Source organism: Tachysurus fulvidraco, chromosome 1 (genome assembly GCF_022655615.1).
Source record: "Tachysurus fulvidraco isolate hzauxx_2018 chromosome 1, HZAU_PFXX_2.0, whole genome shotgun sequence".
NCBI lineage: Eukaryota > Metazoa > Chordata > Actinopteri > Siluriformes > Bagridae > Tachysurus > Tachysurus fulvidraco.
In genome coordinates this window covers 31,691,613-31,708,484 of record NC_062518.1, presented here as the reverse complement: position 1 = coordinate 31,708,484, position 16,872 = coordinate 31,691,613, and the positions used below count along the sequence as shown (strand labels likewise).

At 38.1% G+C, this 16,872-nt stretch overlaps 1 protein-coding gene across 1 annotated transcript; it reads left to right on the top strand.

Annotated features, from left to right (window-relative positions):
- The first annotated feature begins 2,950 nt into the window (after positions 1 to 2,950).
- tnk1 (tyrosine kinase, non-receptor, 1) lies at positions 2,951 to 15,812 on the top strand. The gene is made up of 14 exons (XM_027169551.2): positions 2,951 to 3,721; positions 7,420 to 7,610; positions 7,716 to 7,786; positions 7,871 to 8,062; positions 10,494 to 10,646; positions 10,878 to 11,155; positions 12,266 to 12,392; positions 12,595 to 12,741; positions 12,941 to 13,035; positions 13,289 to 13,507; positions 13,643 to 13,707; positions 13,831 to 14,306; positions 14,468 to 14,563; positions 14,641 to 15,812. Exons 2-14 carry the CDS (start codon positions 7,430 to 7,432, stop codon positions 14,776 to 14,778), a joined length of 2,238 nt encoding a protein of 745 aa, XP_027025352.2. The 5' UTR covers positions 2,951 to 3,721; positions 7,420 to 7,429; the 3' UTR covers positions 14,779 to 15,812.
- The last annotated feature ends 1,060 nt before the right edge of the window (positions 15,813 to 16,872 follow it).

Sequence of the window (16,872 nt, the reverse complement as noted above, 5' to 3'; positions counted from 1 at the left end):
TACATTGCAAATAGAGTCGACTCTCTACTTCTGACTCATCGTACTGATGTGATATCTAATAATTAGTACTTTTTTTTAAATAGTAGTTTTGGCATGCAGTTGTTTTCTGAATAGCAGATACTTCAGTATCACCACAGTACAGGCAGTATTCACCACAAACACTGCTGACATATGTTATATGGTCAAAGGCTTTTGGACAAATAACCATCACACCAATTATTGCTTTTTATAGATTTAGTTTCTATTTGAGGTTTAATACCTTCAGTCTTCTGGAAGCCGTTCCACTATATTGTGGCTGTAGGGATTTGTGCACGAGTCTGGGTGAATAGGCCTGGGGTGCAGTCAGCGAGTTTGGGGTCAGGACTCAATGTTCATTCGCACAAAAACGTGACGCACTGTGAGTTCATTTTGATTGCTTTATGCACATGGCATTGTCATGCTGAAACAGGTTTGGGCCTCTTTCATTTAAGTGAAAATCACAACACTACAGCATACAAAGACACCATGTACAACTTTGTGGTCAAAACTTTGGCCCTGTAGTATAGGTCAATCGTTCCTTGTAACAAGGGCCTTAAATCTTATCTGCAAGTATAACCACAGGCTTTCATTCCAGATAAGTACCCTAGAGTCTTCTCTGGTAGTTAGTGCAGGGTCACAAAAACATGGTTAAATACATGACTGGCCTTCCATTTTAACCTGATTTTAATCCAAAGATGTTTTAGAAAACCAGAAAATGTGAACCAACAACATTACTAGGTAAAAGACTCACTTTAGGGCTGCTTTGTAAAGAGCTCAAAGATCAACACAGTGCACCAGTGGTGTACCTTTTTACAACCCCTGGCAAAAAGTATGGAATCACCCCGCTCAGAAGATGTTCATTCAAATGTTTAATTGTGTAGAAAAAAAAACAAGCACATATATTCCACAAAACAATTTTCACTCAACAATCCAAACTTCTGGCTGTATAAAAACTTTTTTAAAAAAAAGAAAGATAACTATAGTCAATTACAACTGTTTTTACAGATCAAACAGAGGAAAAAAATATGGAATCACACAAACCCGAGGAAACTTATATAGAATCACCAAATAAAAACACTACTAGTATTTGTTGCATCACCTCTGGTTTTTATAACAGCTTGAATTCTCTGAGGCATGGATTTAACTAATGACAAACAGTATACTTCTTCAATCTGTCTCCAGCTTTGTCTTATTGCAGTTGCCAGATCAGTTTTGCAGGTTGGAGCACAGATTTTGGATTGGATCTGGATTCAATTGGATTCAGGTCCGGACTATTTGCAGGATATGCCATTGACAATATATGTCTTTACTGTAGGAATGTTTTCACAGATTTTGCCCTATGGAACAATGCATTATCATCCTGAAAAATGATGCTACCATCACCGAATATCCTTTCGATTGATGGAATAAGAAAAGTGTCCAAAATCTCAACATAAACTTGTGCATTTATAGAAGATGTAATGACTGTCATCTCTCCCATACCTTTACCTGACATACAACCCCATATCATTAATGATTGTGGAAATGTGCATGTTTTCTTCAGGCTTTTCTTCAGGCTTATTTGTTGGCAGGCCCAAAATGTGACCTCATTGACACTTATTAACCATGTTTGCAGAGAGTCACGCTAAAGCCTAAGATGTCAATGTGTTATGTTACAGAGAGGTCAGCATCTCCACATTGCAGAGGCTGGCCAATTCTAACAGTATCTTCCACATGGGCAATATAAAGTCAATTAAACTGAGCTTAAACTGCTGAAGAACCGGAAGGAAGAACCTGCACGGGAAGAACCCAACGGCTCTACTGGTATTACAAAGATTTATGTTGAAAATCCGTCAGATGCAAGTGTAACCAAGGCATGTTTATAATCATCAGATAAGTTCAAAATCAAATTCACATTTATTTGTATAGCACTTTTAACAATTGACATTGTCTCAAAGCAGCTTTACAGAACATAAACATAAAACAAAAAAGTTAATATATAGAATAATAGATTGGCAATAGCCTTAGATTAAAGATTAATATAACACAAAAAAAATCAAGATTAATATTAGATATATTTAAATGTGTTTATATTTATCCCCAATGAGCAAGTCTGAGGTGACTGAGACGAATGTGGTAAGGAAAAACTCCCTTGAATGGAAGAAACCTTGAGAGGAACCAGACTCAAGGGAAACCCATCTTCATTTGGGTAACAATGGATGGTGTGATTATAAATATACAGTCTGACAAATGTTGTGTTGATGAGGAGGTTGTTGTCCTCAAAGACCCCATTAGGTGCAAGAAGGACGACTGGCCAGGCTTTTTGTTATGCTCCTACATTTTAGAATAGTTTAATGCCTTTTTTACTAGGGTTAATAAAATTTAATTATGTTTAAACCCTTTATAAATAAGCAAAAATGTGTTGGAAGAAATATAATGAATTTTTCATTTTTAGCAACATGACTAGACCTTTTCTATTTGCATTTGATTCTTGTCTGTCAAGAGGAATGACAAAGCATTCATGAAAGCAGAGACTAGAGTTACAGGCTGTCACAGAGGTTAGAAATAAAAACTAATTGTAAAACAATGCCTGTCGTTGACTTGATGTAACTCTCTCTCTCTCTCTCTCTGTGTGTGTGTGTAAAAATATGTATTATATATAATTAAAAGGTCCTCTGTTACTACTGCCATGCTTCTTTTCAGAATGAAGATTTTGATGTGACACTCAAAATGGAAAAAAGGCCTATGTAAATCAAACTTTCTCTCGATTTACTTTCTCTCTAGGAATCACTGAGCTCTTATCTCGTTAGTTCCTAATTGTAAGTGTGCTCCCATAAAGCAAAACTTTTTTCCACAAAAAAGTTTGGGATTTGTCCTAGAACATTTAGGAAGGGTTAATAAGGAAAAAGCATTCTTTTTTAGCCCCAAAGCGAGTCCTGAAAAGCTGTCAGTGGTCTAGCACAGTTGATTTAGTAGCTGTGACTTAATACGTAAAGACGCTACTGAGAACTACTGATCAACAGATCCCAGAACTGAAAAGAATGATGAACAATGTTGAATCCTTGAACAAGCAACTTGGCCACCTGTGTTGGACTCCACTTTTCCAGGACTTGATTTATGTCCTCCAGCTTGACATATACCACCCAGGCACATGCTAATGTGGACTGCAAGAAAAAAGCAAACAGGGTTTTCTGACTGAGTGAGCGATAGAAAGTAAAGAAAAAAAAATGGGGGAAGCTGTGATGAACTGTAAGAATCTAGTCAGACTGGCTGGAACAGATCAGGTTAGAAATATAGCTTAAGACAAAATCTATTTTTTTTCTCCCAGGAAAAAGTTTTAGCAATAAAATACGCTTCCTATAATATAGGAAAATAAATGCATTTGAATGCTAATTGTGGTCTGAGGACGTTAACTTTGGTGCAGTTTTGGCGGAAGTTGAAGTATTAAGCTGGATGATGAAGGCGCAGGTGAATGGTGCTGGGCGGAGAAGAGAGAAGAGGCGGAGCGACCAGGAAGCTTTAGGAAAACTTTTAATAAGCAACAACTTCAGGTGGAATCTGTTGGTTTACCGCTGAACACTGGATTATCCAAGATCCCAAACTATCACTGAGAGATACTTATTAGAAACTTGTGACAAGTTACAGACAGAATCAGGCAGCCTACTATGTAGTACATTGGAAGGAAGATTCCTAGAAGAAACTCGGACTTCCCGTTTATCTACCTGTAAGTAGTTAATTGTTGTCGAAAGGCTCGATAAGCGTCGCGGTTTCGTGCGGTGACGTCAGAGCGTCATTCGTGCGTGCTTTTAACGCTTCCCTGAGTCAAACGCAACACCCTTATTTATTTTATTTCGATCAAAATTAATCGGTTCATTTGGTCTGCCCAAAACCTCATAATATTTTACTTATAGCTACTTTTAAAAGTTTCTTAAATAGTACAATAGAAGTCTGTGTGTATAAGTAAAGAGCTTGTTGTGACAATCATCGTGGTTGCTAATGTAGCCTCTTAGCAACACGACTGAGTAAACAAGTCAGTATGTTTCGGTGTAACACTTCTTTTGCTACTTATTTAACAAATGAAATATATTTAAACTGCATTATCATTTGCTGAAAACACTTTTGTATGTCAATCTCGCCGATGATAAAAGTCAACTTATTATTATTATTTTTTTTGTTAAAACAGACTACCATGTACATATAAATGAAGAAATGCTGTATGCTGAAATATAAATGATCAGGATTGCATATACACACGTTTTGCCAAATAATAGTGTGTATATATAGAATTATATTGTGTTATGTTAGATTTTACTGATCAATTCTTCATCAATTGATCATCAACAGACACATTGCAGCACAAAATCTTTGCTCTGTTAGTTTAAAAGAGCTCAGATTAGTTAATACCCATGCTTGAAGTTTTCTAATGCTGAATGTGATAGTTTTATTGTCATTTATACATATCTAACTTAGTTATGTTGTTTTTTTGCAATTTTTTTTTTTTTTACTGATTTATGTTTATAGAACCGGTTACAGACTTTCTGTATGTGTATGTTGCTAATTTCTTGTGTGAAATGTTGCATGCATGATTAAGGTGTGACAAAAACAATGGCTGTGTTGGTATTTGTGGCACAATGCGTCAAGAGATTGGACTGGAAAATATGAGCAGGCGATCATCATCTTATATACTAATATCTGTGTTTTGTCAAATTAAAGATAGTAATCACTGAGCTCTCATCTCATTAGTTCCTAAGCATGTTCCTATAACGTACATTTATTGCATGGTAAAGTGGTTACTGAGTTTACTTAATTGTTTATATAAAATATATCCACTGTGTGTGTAAATAGTAATAGGAGAACTATTATATGCACAAGTCTAATTTTTGCTGATTGGCCTTGGTCTTGTTTCACAAACATTCACAAATTGTGCTAATGACACAAAATTATTTAAGTGACCAAGTGACATCTGTACAAATGATTAATAATTAATTATTCTTTTATGAATATACCACACCTCTCTATCAATTTCCTGTAAGATTTTGGAACCTCACGGAAGTCTGTAATGTATAGTAAATACTAGACACACCTATTTTATCATACAACTTCCGACAGTCACCTCTGCTACATTTTATTGTCCCGAGTGTGTGAGTGAATGAGTGTGTGTGTGCCTTGCGATGGGTTGGCACTCCGTCCAGGGTGTATCCTGCCCGATGACACCTGAGATAGGCACAGGCTCCCCATGACCCGAGGTAGTTCGGATAAGCGGTAGAAAATGAATGAATACTGATGCCTTAATACATTATCTTACAATATTCATTCTGAGATATTTCAGTTTTTGACAACATTTTCTAACAAAGACAGACTAGAAGATTAGATATTATTTTTAAATTATATAAAATTTTCCCTATATTTAGTGATAAATTATTTATTTATTTATTTATAAATGCAAAACAAGTTTTTCTGGTTTGTTTGCAAACCATGTGCATATCGTATATATTGTAAATTTTTGTAGATCTGCCAAATGCTGTAAATGTAATTGTAGATTGTAATTGATTTATAGATTCGTTGTGATGTAATATCTTTGTTATATCACTCACCGTGATCTATATTATAGATCACGGTGAGTGATATAACACAAGTTTTATATTATAGATCACGGTGAGTGATATAACAAAGATATTACATCTATGAATGATCATGGATCATTAAAAATCTTTAGGATGAGAAACGGATTTCACTTATGCAAAGTATCTGCGAAACTGTGCTGTATAACTGATTATTTTTCTTCTGAGTGTTTGGGCGTGGGTTTCTGGGTGTATCCCAGGAGAATCTTACGTTGATAGTGTCGGTTTTTCTGTGCTTGTCTAAACTGGCCCCCATGACTTTGACAAGACATCTGCACATTCACGTAGTGCATTGTTGCTTTGCTTTCGTACCATTTAATTATGAGCTGATTATTGTGTGTGTGAGGACTTTGTGCTCTAACTATTCTTCTATTCTCAAGGCTATTGCCAATGTCTATATTTGGTAATTAATTAATTTGTTGTTCATTTTTTAAAACTACTTTTCTTTTTGTTACAAAGATTCTTAATATTTGTATTTATAAGATTTGTCAAAGAAAAACAAGCAACCTTTTTCTCTACCATTGTATAATTTATTGCAGTGTTTTAACCAAAAACATCATAGGCAACTTGTATTCAATAAACAACCATGTAGACATAGTGTCCATGATCTTTAATACTGGACATGCTCTTTTGTTATGATGTAATTCCAATTAATTACTATAATTCTGTTTAATAATATTCATATAGCATGGAACTGTTAAATATGCCAATACTGACCATGACTCTAGCTACTACTGCTTCCCTTTCTTTAGTAACTTTGGTTTATTTTTTGTGGTCACTCATTACATAAAGGCTGTTTCAGAATTTGGGAATCTTGCTGAACAGGTACGATGAGCAACATGCCAGCTGTTTGATACCTGGCCATTTCAGTCTTCCTCTGAATATTTAACAAAGCAGTGGTCATTAGTTTACGTTGTAAATGCTGGTGCTGTTACCCTTAGGGTATACTGTTTAAAAACTCTCTGCTATCTGTAAACATGTTATTGGCCTCTTTGTTGTTGCTTCTCCCCTGTTTGCCATCTGTAGGTAAATCTACCCAATTATGCTTTCTTGTTTTTTTTGACAAATTGCAGGTTATATATTAAGTTTATGAACTGTTCTTTGGAAAGCCAGTTACTGTAATACATATTGTCTTAGTTTAAATAATTTTAAATGATTTATACTAGATTTATAATTATGATGTGCTAGAAGTTTGGTTCATTAATGTCCCTTACCATAAAGAGGATAATGATGATTATGTTTATTATTATTATTATTATTATTATTATTATTATTATTATTAAGTAGTAGTAGTGACTGTAAAAGTAATAATAGCGATATTTGGTATATGTGAAGCAGAGTTTCCCCCCTTCCGAATTTGCTGTCAGCTAACAAGGTCATAGCATAAAAAGTAATTGCTGGATTGCTCTCAGTTTCCCACAGAAACCAAATTGCAAAGGCCTTTTCTCCAGTTACTTCTATCTAGTTGCAATTAAAATATCATGATTGCATTTAAATGTCCAAGGGAATGAATGTGCTGAGATTTAAGACCGAGGTAAAAAAAGCATCGGTTTCTATAGGTCATAAATAACTAGACCTTTTTCTCTCTTTGTTTCAAAATTGTTCACTAAATTGTTGGTGTAGCGCAGAGAGTTGTGATAAAGTTTCACTGTAGAACTTAATGTTGCTTTGGGCCTTACATATTATATACAGTATCACTGGTTTAAAAGTCTTGAATATTTTTTTGAATGGTTGACCACTTGCCAATTCTTACATACACTTAATATATGCTTAAATATGAAATCTAACCTTCACCATTCAGATTGTCTGCTATGCTGAACACCAATGGGTTTATGATGGATCCAGACACTCAGTCGCTATACCAGCTTTTGGCAGAAGTGCAGTTGGAGAGATTTTTCCTGAAGATCCGTGAAGAACTTAACGTGACACGTGTTGAACACTTGGATTATGTCAAGGACACAGATTTAGAACAGATAGGCATCAAGAAACCAGGTTTTTATCAAGCATTATTTCCAAAGACACTATGATGTCTAGTTTGATTAGCTCTTTAAAGCTCGATTTATAGAATTTTTAAACAACTGACTGTTGTGTGAACAGGGCAAAGACGATTATGGGAAGCAGTCAAGCGTTACAAAATCAATATGCGACCACGATCATGGATGACCAAGGTAAAGTCTTGAAACTTTTTCATGTAATCTCAAAAATCATCTTATGAAATTTACCCAGACCATCTGTTAATCATCCCATAACAGGTCTTTTCTGGTCGTGGACCAGAAGGAGGTGACCAGTCTGCTGGTGGTATTGTGCCTGGTCCAGGTCCAGACACAGTACGAGCTCTTACCTGCCTTATCCAGGACAGTGAGCTGGTGTTTGGAGAAAAGTTGGGCTCGGGCTCCTTTGGAGTGGTGAAGAAGGCAGAGTGGCATACACCTACTGGACAAGTGGTGGGTTTTCTTGTTCCTGTTAAAAAATTTTACAATAAGACATTAATGTATCTACTTAGCTTTTCTTACCTTGCTTTGGCTTTAGCAAGCAATAAGTCAAGGCATTTACTGGCATTTACTGGCATTTCAACCATAAACAAGTTATACAGTACACAGTAAAATAAAACAACACTCGTCAGGACCATGGGGCTACATAAAACACAAAACCACAAGACACAACACAAAGTGCATCTGTGTAAATGTGACCAAAAAAGACCACTACTTCTGCCAGTACTATGTTCTGAAAGGAAATTTTAGTAAAACAAATTAGATGGTAGTTTAAACATAAATCTAATATTTATATTTATCAAATGTATATACACATTATATATACATATGTATTGTTATATTCATAACCTATAGGTATAGGGCACTGGCTGGACTACTCTAAGACATTTGCAGAGTTCTCCCTATGCCACTCCCGTGTTGTCTTGGTTGTGTGTATAAAGTGTTGGGCGGTGTATTGGGCAGGTAATGGGTGGTGTCTGGATTTCTTCAGATATTAGAATTTGGAATTGAGGTCAAAAAGTTCAATCATGGTTTCATCAGACCAGAGAATCTTGTTCCTCACAGTCTGAGAGTCCTTCAGGTGCTTCATCTGTGTTACACTGAGGAGAGGCTTCTATATAGCCACTCTGCCACAAGCCCAGATCAGAGGAGGGTGCTGGTCACCTCTCTTTATAAGGCCCTTCTTCCCTGATTGCCCGGTTTGGTTGGGTGACCAGCTCCTGGAAGAGTTTTGGTTCTGCCTAAGAACAATTTTGTGTAGCCTTCACCAGATCTGTGCCTTGCAACAATCCTGTCTCTGAGCTCTGAAGGCATTTCCTTTGACCTCATGGCTCGGTTTTTGCTCTGATATGCATTGTCGGCTGTGAGGCCTTCTATTGAGAGGTGAATGCATATATATGTTGCATATAATTTATGCTGTATATAATTTATATGTGTTATGTAAATTATTTGTGCAGTGACCAGTGTGAAGAGAGTTCCAAATTGATGTGTTCAGTGACCTGGTTTTAGGTGTACTGTTGGTTGAGGGCTCGGATGGCCTGTGGGAAGAACTCCTCATTCTCTCTGTATTTGCCTTTAGGGAACAGAAACGTTTTCCCTACTGCAACAGAGAAAAGAGTCCATTGTTAGGATGGCTGAGGTCCTTCACAATCTTTCTGGCTTTGGTCTAGCACCGCTTGCTGTAAATAGACTTCAGATCAGGGAGCTCAGTGCGGATGGTGCGTTCGGTTGTCCAGACCACTCCCTGGAGAGCTCGTCTGTCCTCCTTGGTGCTGTTCCCAAACCAGGCTGTGATGCTTCCTGTCAGGATGCTCTCAATGGTGCAAGTGTAGAAAGTTCTTAGCACCTTAGGGGCAGTTTGAAGTCCCTTAAGTGTCTGAGATGGTAGAGAGGCTGCCGAGCCTTCTTTACGAGAGTGTTGATGTGACAGGACCAGGACAGATCCTGCGAGATGTGAACACCAAGGTACGGGAAACTGTTCACTCAATCCTGTTGATTATTAACGGATGGTATTTTCTCTCCTGCTTCATGCTGAAGTCCACTATGAGCTCCTTTGTTTTGCCTGCATTGAGGAGATTGTTTGCCTGGCACCAGGCTCATAAACTTCTGTAGGTAGGCCGTCTCGTAGTTGTTGGAGATGAGGCCCACCACAACAGTGTCGTCAACAAACTTGACTGTGTGGCCAATACCAGCTCCACCAACATCATCATGAGTGTACAGTGTATCTGCCAAATATCTTGTAGGTCCCCCTTGTGCTGCCAAAACAGCTCTGACCCCTTGAGGCATAAACTCCACAAGATCTCTGAAGGTGTGCTGTAGCAGCAGATCCTTTAACTCCTGTAAGTTGTGAGATGGGGGCTCCATGGATTGGATTTGGTTGTCCAGCACATCCCAAAGATGCTCAACCTGATTGAGAGCTGGGGAATTTTTAAAAGTCAATACCTTCAACACTTATGTTCCTAAACAATTTTTTCAGCATGGGATGGATCATTATCAGAGGGAACATAGCATATTGATGGGGAAACACTCCATAAGACCTGCTGTTTTGGAGATGCTCTGACCCAGTCATCTGTACTTCATAATTTGGCCCTTAGTCAAGGTCACTCAGATCCTTACGCTTTCCTTTTTTTTGTTTCTAAAACATCAACTTCAAGAACTGCTCACTTGCTGCCTAGCATATCCCACCACTTGACAAATGCCCTTGTAAGAAAATAATCAATGTTATTTACATCACCTGTCAGTTGGATTGATGTTATACTGTAGTTAATCTGTGCATCATAGGTACTGTAAACCCCTGGTTAAGCCAACTAAACTCACTAAAACACAATAAAATCACTTCTGCCTTCTTTTTCTGCTCTCATTTAACCATCCTATTTTCCTATAGGTGAATGTAGCAGTGAAGACTCTCAGGACCAATATGTCCAAGGAGGCAGATCTAATAACAGAATTTCTGCAGGAGGTCACTATCATGCTTTCTCTGGACCATCCCAATATTATCCGTCTGTATGGCGTAGTCCTTACCCAGCCTCTAAAGATGGTAAGTTGTTGGTCCCTGGTGCTGTCGTGTACTGTAAATGTTAGTTGGTTAGTAGACTCTTTTCAAAGTTTTAATAGTCAAAAGATGTTTATTCTTTAAAGGATCCTAGCAACATGTTGAAATGTCTCAACATTTCAGTTTATATGTTTTATAATCATCAGTATTGATGCCTTATGTGCCAATGGTTAAAAATCCCATACCCTCAACCAGCATTTGATTTTTTTATTTTAGGTGACTGAGCTGGCTTCTTTGGGTTCTCTGTATAACATGGTCCGCATATGGCGGGGCAATTACCCACTGGCTCGTCTCTGGCTCTTCAGCACCCAAATTGCTGCAGGAATGGAGTATTTGGAGTCACGTCATTTCATTCACAGAGACCTGGCAGCCCGGAACGTGCTTTTGGCCTCTGAAGAACTGGTGAAGATTGGGGACTTTGGCCTCATGAGGGGCCTGGGTCGTGACAAAGACCACTACATCATGGGAGCCCACAGACGTATCCCATTTGCTTGGTGAGGGGTTAACACTTCTTTTGTTACTGTTGATGACAACAAAAAACCTGAAATTGTATTTTTGCGTTTCTTTGGTATAAGGGTACTGGGGAAAAAACAAAGAGATAGATAAACAAAATAGACAAGCCGATTTTTGCAGACCATCATCAGCTGACTGGTATTTTTCCCACAACTCTATGCTATTTCAACAACAAGCAAGGTTTGTTGAGGCTAAAATATATAGCGTATACTTGTTTAAAGACTTTGAGATGTAACAGCTATCAGGAAATGATGCAGACTTTGGCTACTTGTGAACTTTCATAACAATTTAAAATGAGACTATAAACTATAGGTAGACCTCTCTGCAGTCATAACAAAGTGAAATGGAGGAGGGCTTGTATGCGAAGCACAACAGATTTATGTATATCAGAAAATGTCACTAACTGCTTTGCTAGCTAAATGTAGCTAGATTAAATTTCAGCAAGCTAGACTTGTTGTGCATGCACATTTAAACAGTCAGACTCATGCAATCTGTCAGTGAAAATGACTCTTCTAGGCTAGACCTCTAAGCTGTCTGACAAATACGCGGACAATGTGTACACTTTTAATTATTCTCAGTGAAGTATCTTTCTATATCTTACATCAATGTTACAGAGTCACGGCAATTTAAAGACACTTTCGTTATAGAATTGGTTGTTATAGAAACGATCATCTTCCATTTATTTTGGAGCATTTTAAATATTAGTTTAGAATACAATATGTTAAAAAATAATTTCTCCCAGTGTTTATCACATATGTCAGTTTGGACCCTTAACATATAAATAAGCCTATCCATTTTTCATGTATAGTTTTAAACAAATAGGCCAGTATTGCAGGACTCTTCCACAGCCCTTGCTGAGGAATAGCTGTTCTGCCCACTACTAGTTGTTCTGTCAATTGAAGTGCTGTTTGTGGTTTACTTTAAGTGGAATTTGCAAGAGTTTGATTATCTATTAAATATCTATTTTTACCATTCTCTATTAAATAGATGGTGATTTAATAAAATCTCTCTCTCTCTCTCTCTCTCTCTCTCTCTCTCTCTCTCTCTCTCTCTCTCTTACACTCACTCTCACTCTCACTCTTACTCTGTAGGTGTGCTCCTGAGAGTTTGCGTGTGGGCTTTTTCTCACATGCCTCTGATGTATGGATGTATGGGGTTACACTGTGGGAGATGTTCACTTACTGTGAGGAGCCCTGGCTTGGGTTGTCTGGAAGACAGGTTTGTCCTTAGGAATGTAATTGTATGTGTGAATGGACGTTATATGCAGGAATTTCATTTTTCGCAATTAGAATGCTACAGAAGCCTATCACCTGGGTGTTGGGCTTTAATGGCAGTGTAATGCAGGGAACTCTTGAAACCTCACAAAAAACCTGTTTTGTACACAATGACCACTAAAAAACACACTTTGTTTCATGTGCAGATCCTGTTTCGTGTAGAGCGGGAGGGAGAACGCTTGCCAAGGCCTATTGATTGTCCTCAGGAGCTTTACAGTGTGATGCGTAAATGCTGGGCCTGCAATCCAACAGACCGACCCACATTCTCCCAGCTCACCACTATGGTGGCTGAGGTTAGTACCCAAAGTACACAAAAACTGTGTATGAAGTTCACATATTGCATGTACACCAGTGTTCATTATATGTTTTTGATATGCTGGAAGTTGGGTAAAAGGTTGTGGTTCATGGTTCAAGGGACTGCTTGGTTCATGTACTCAGAAAAGCATGCTTTGATTTGTTTTAATTATTTATTTCTCTTCTTTATATGTCAAGGCTAAACCTATGGAAGTGTGTGCAGTACGGGATTTTGCAGAGGCCAGAAAGCTCGCGCTCCGGGTTAATGATGGCGTGACTGTCATAGAGCATGGGTAGGAAATGGGAATGGACCAAAAAAATGGGCTAGAAATGGACCTTTGAACTAGCATTTAATCCTTAGTCTTTAAGCTCTTTGCAAAAGTTTATACTTGACAGAAGCAAGACAGGAATTTAAGAATAATATTATTTGTGACTAAGGATTTGATTTAATGCTTTGTGTGGAACTCAAAATCAAAGTGTGCATATAGAAGGGATGACAGTAATTTGACTGGCTTGTCAATTCATCACACTCCATTCTCTCCCTAGGATGGATTTGTGTGAGTGGAAGGGTCAAAACCAGAGGACACTCTCTATTGGCTGGTTTCCTCCAACTGTGATCAATTCCTTCAATCCTTCAATGTCAACAGTTGGCCCGAATTCTGGAGCTGGTTACATTTCTTCACCAGTCAGAGGAAGCTTACAGAACACTGGACATGGAGACATGAATCCAGAACGTAACCGGGGAATGCCAGAACGACCTGAGGAGTGAGTGAAGCTTTTCTTATTACATTTCCTACATAACATTTGAATTCTAGGTATCCTGATTTGTTGTGCTTGCAGTCTGGTTTGTATCACTGTTATGGAGGTTTGCTTTTGAGTAACGGTTTGTTATTATTTCAGCCATGGAAATTGGAGAACACCTGTAGTGAAGGAGAATCAAGAATCCAATCTTAGGAAAATGGCAGGTAAGAAAAAAAGACACATTATCTTCACAAATCCTGTCAGCATTCATATGATGCCTTTTTATTCCATTTTGATGGTATTGAATACCTGATTGTACTACTTCATTGTTGTTGGTTTTCTTGCAGGAATGTCCCGCAGTCTAGAATCTGTCCTTGGCCTCCCTCAAAGCAGTGGTCAAGGTGGTAACGGTAACTTTGCTCAGCGATCTAACGGACGAAAACCCATCTCATCTGCCCACATCCAGGACACCCGCAGGCTCAGTGATGCGAGTGGAATTAACCCTCCTCCACGGCCACCGCCACCCAACCTCAAACGCTTAAAGCATCAGAATATGATTTTTGATCGTAGAGCTGCTGGAAATCCAGTTCATGCTCCTAGGTTTCTTCGTCCTTCTCAACCAAATCTGCAGTTTGCACCTCAGCAGCTGGCTAAAGGTCCTACCAACTTAACCAAGATGGCTCATCTAGCTAAATCAAGCCCCCAACTAGATATTGATATGGAAATAGAGAAAGAAAGAGAAAGAGGGAAAGAAAGAGAGCGGGTACGGGAAAGGTACCCACCACTACAGAACCAGGTAGATAAGGAGACCCTGAGAGCACAGGTATGGACAGTTTCTGTAATTTCTAAATATTGCTTTCTCAAAGGTTATATTTTATACTGTACTGTAATTTACTATGATGCAATTACAAAATCTGAAGAACCCATGAGAAATATACTGAATTTTATTTTTAAAAAAAATGCATACATTACTGTGTTACACAGGTTATGGCAGCTGTACATGGAGTAACTGATGAACAGGTGGTTAAAGCCCTACAACACAGTGACTGGAATCCAGTGAGGGCAGAGCAACAGCTGAAGGTGAGAACGTTTTTGGCTTTTTAAATATATTACAGTTTAATACAGCTTTCACTGATCCACTTCTGTGCTCTTTTCAGGCAGAGCAGCTTTACCACATGAGCCAGTGCTCACGAGAGGACTGCTATAAGATTCTAGCCCGCTACAAATGGGACTTGCAGCAGGCCAGCTGTTTTATTATACGCATGGCTAGTGAGAGACGCAATGACAGGCCTTAGAAACTATTTATTTCAATAATATATAAATGATATATTTTAGTCAAACATATAAGTACTCTATGAGTTACACTTCAGGATTCATGGGGTCTGTGCCAATCCGCAAAAGGGGGATGTGGTAGCCACTGTCACTTCTGGGCCAGTGAGAAAGGCCCTTAACCCTCAATTGCTCAGTTGTATAAATTTGAAATAAAAAATGTAAATCACTCTGGATAAGGGTGTCTGCTAAATGCCAGAAATGTAAATGCAAATGACTATACTGGCTTGACCACTGCTGTGCCACTGTGGTGCTACTCTCTCTTTGTGGTTGGATCATTCCCATGTATTGGTGGTCATAATCTAACACCACTTCAAGCAAGCTTCAGACCAATTAAAACCATTTTATAATCTGTGTCTGGTTTGTTTTTGGGGGACAAACCTCACAAGTGCATAATGCAGGAACAGGATTTTTGATTTATCACCTTTAAGAAATAAGATAAGGTTCTTTGCTATACTCCTTGCTTTCTGAGCAAACAGAAAACAGATTGTTGCCCTATCACATGTTTCAAAGTGTCTGAATAGTCACATATTTTAAAGAAGACGTGTCGTTTAAGATAAAAACTTGTCCCTGCATGCCTTAAAAGCCGCTTGCTTATCCAACACTAAACTTATAAATATGTAGCAACTCAGCATTGCCCCCTACCTGCTGAACGAGGGGCACCTTCACTCAAATGATGAATCACTCAACCTCAGCACTCTGTTTAAAAAATGAAGGATTTTTAAAAATGTTTTACTTCATTATAATTCAAGAAGAAATGTTGGGGAGGTGTGGAACAGAAACTCCGCACTGTTTACAATTTTATACATAGACAATTTAGTTCATTTAAGTGTTTTTGTTGAATATGTATGGAATAGGTTCATAGAAAAAATTATTGTTGAATGTGTATATCTGAATCTGTGTTAAATTAAAACTAGTAGTAGTATGACTGTACTTCATGGCCATCAATACTGGTTCCTAATTTTGTTGTAGATAAAATAAAATTTTGTCTTTTTTTGTATTCATTGTAATGTTATGCCTTTCACTCTTTGTGTGTGCAAAGTGTTTCAGGCAAACTTTAACCATCAGTAAAATAATCTGGGAGTGTGAACTGGTGGCTTTAATATTGCATGAATAATAAAACATTAACCTAGTAACTGGAAAATTCCAGTGAAAAACTGCAGAGAATAGTGCAATTGCAATATTCCTGAAGGAGCAAAGATCAGAGATACTGTAGCCCAAAGAAAAACAAAACAGACACAACTTAAGGCTAATAATAACTAATAAATATTTATTAGCAATACAGCCTTTTTTAGGTCATACCACCAGGCTGGGCAGCAAAACAACATTGGTATCATTCATTCATTCATTTTCTACCGCTTTATCCGAACTACTCGGGTCACGGGGTGCCTGTGCCTATCTCAAGCATCATCGGGCATCAAGGCAGGATACACCCTGGATGGAGTGCCAACCCATCGCAGGGCACACACACACTCTCATTCACTCACACACTATGGACAATTTTCCAGAGATGCCAATCGACCTACCATGCATGTCTTTGGACTGTGGGAGGAAACCGGAGTACCCGGAGGAAACCCCCGAGGCACAGGGAGAACATGCAAACTCCGCACACACAAGGCGGAGGCGGGAATCGAACCCCCAACCCTGGAGGTGTGAGGCAAACATGCTAACCACTAAGCCACCATGCCCCCCTCACATTGGTATCATGATAAATAATATTTTTGTGTACTTTTATAAAAGTAACTATTAGAGTAGCAAGTAGGTGATTGGATGGAGGCACAAATTGTGCTGCTTTTGCATGTTTACATGTAAAATAATTGTTTTTTTTTTTTTTTTTGAGGTTTTGAATAAATAAAAATGCTCACAGGTTAATACTCAATGGCACTTTGATAGTATTTAGCCCTCACCTGGTGCAGAATCATTTAACCCTATTCTGTCTGCTAAACAAATCATTCTACATGTAAATGTGTATAATATCAAGCAATTATTCACATATGCAAAGTTAGAACACAAATTATTTGCTATTTGGATATAAAATGAAGACAATAATTCGCAGCTAA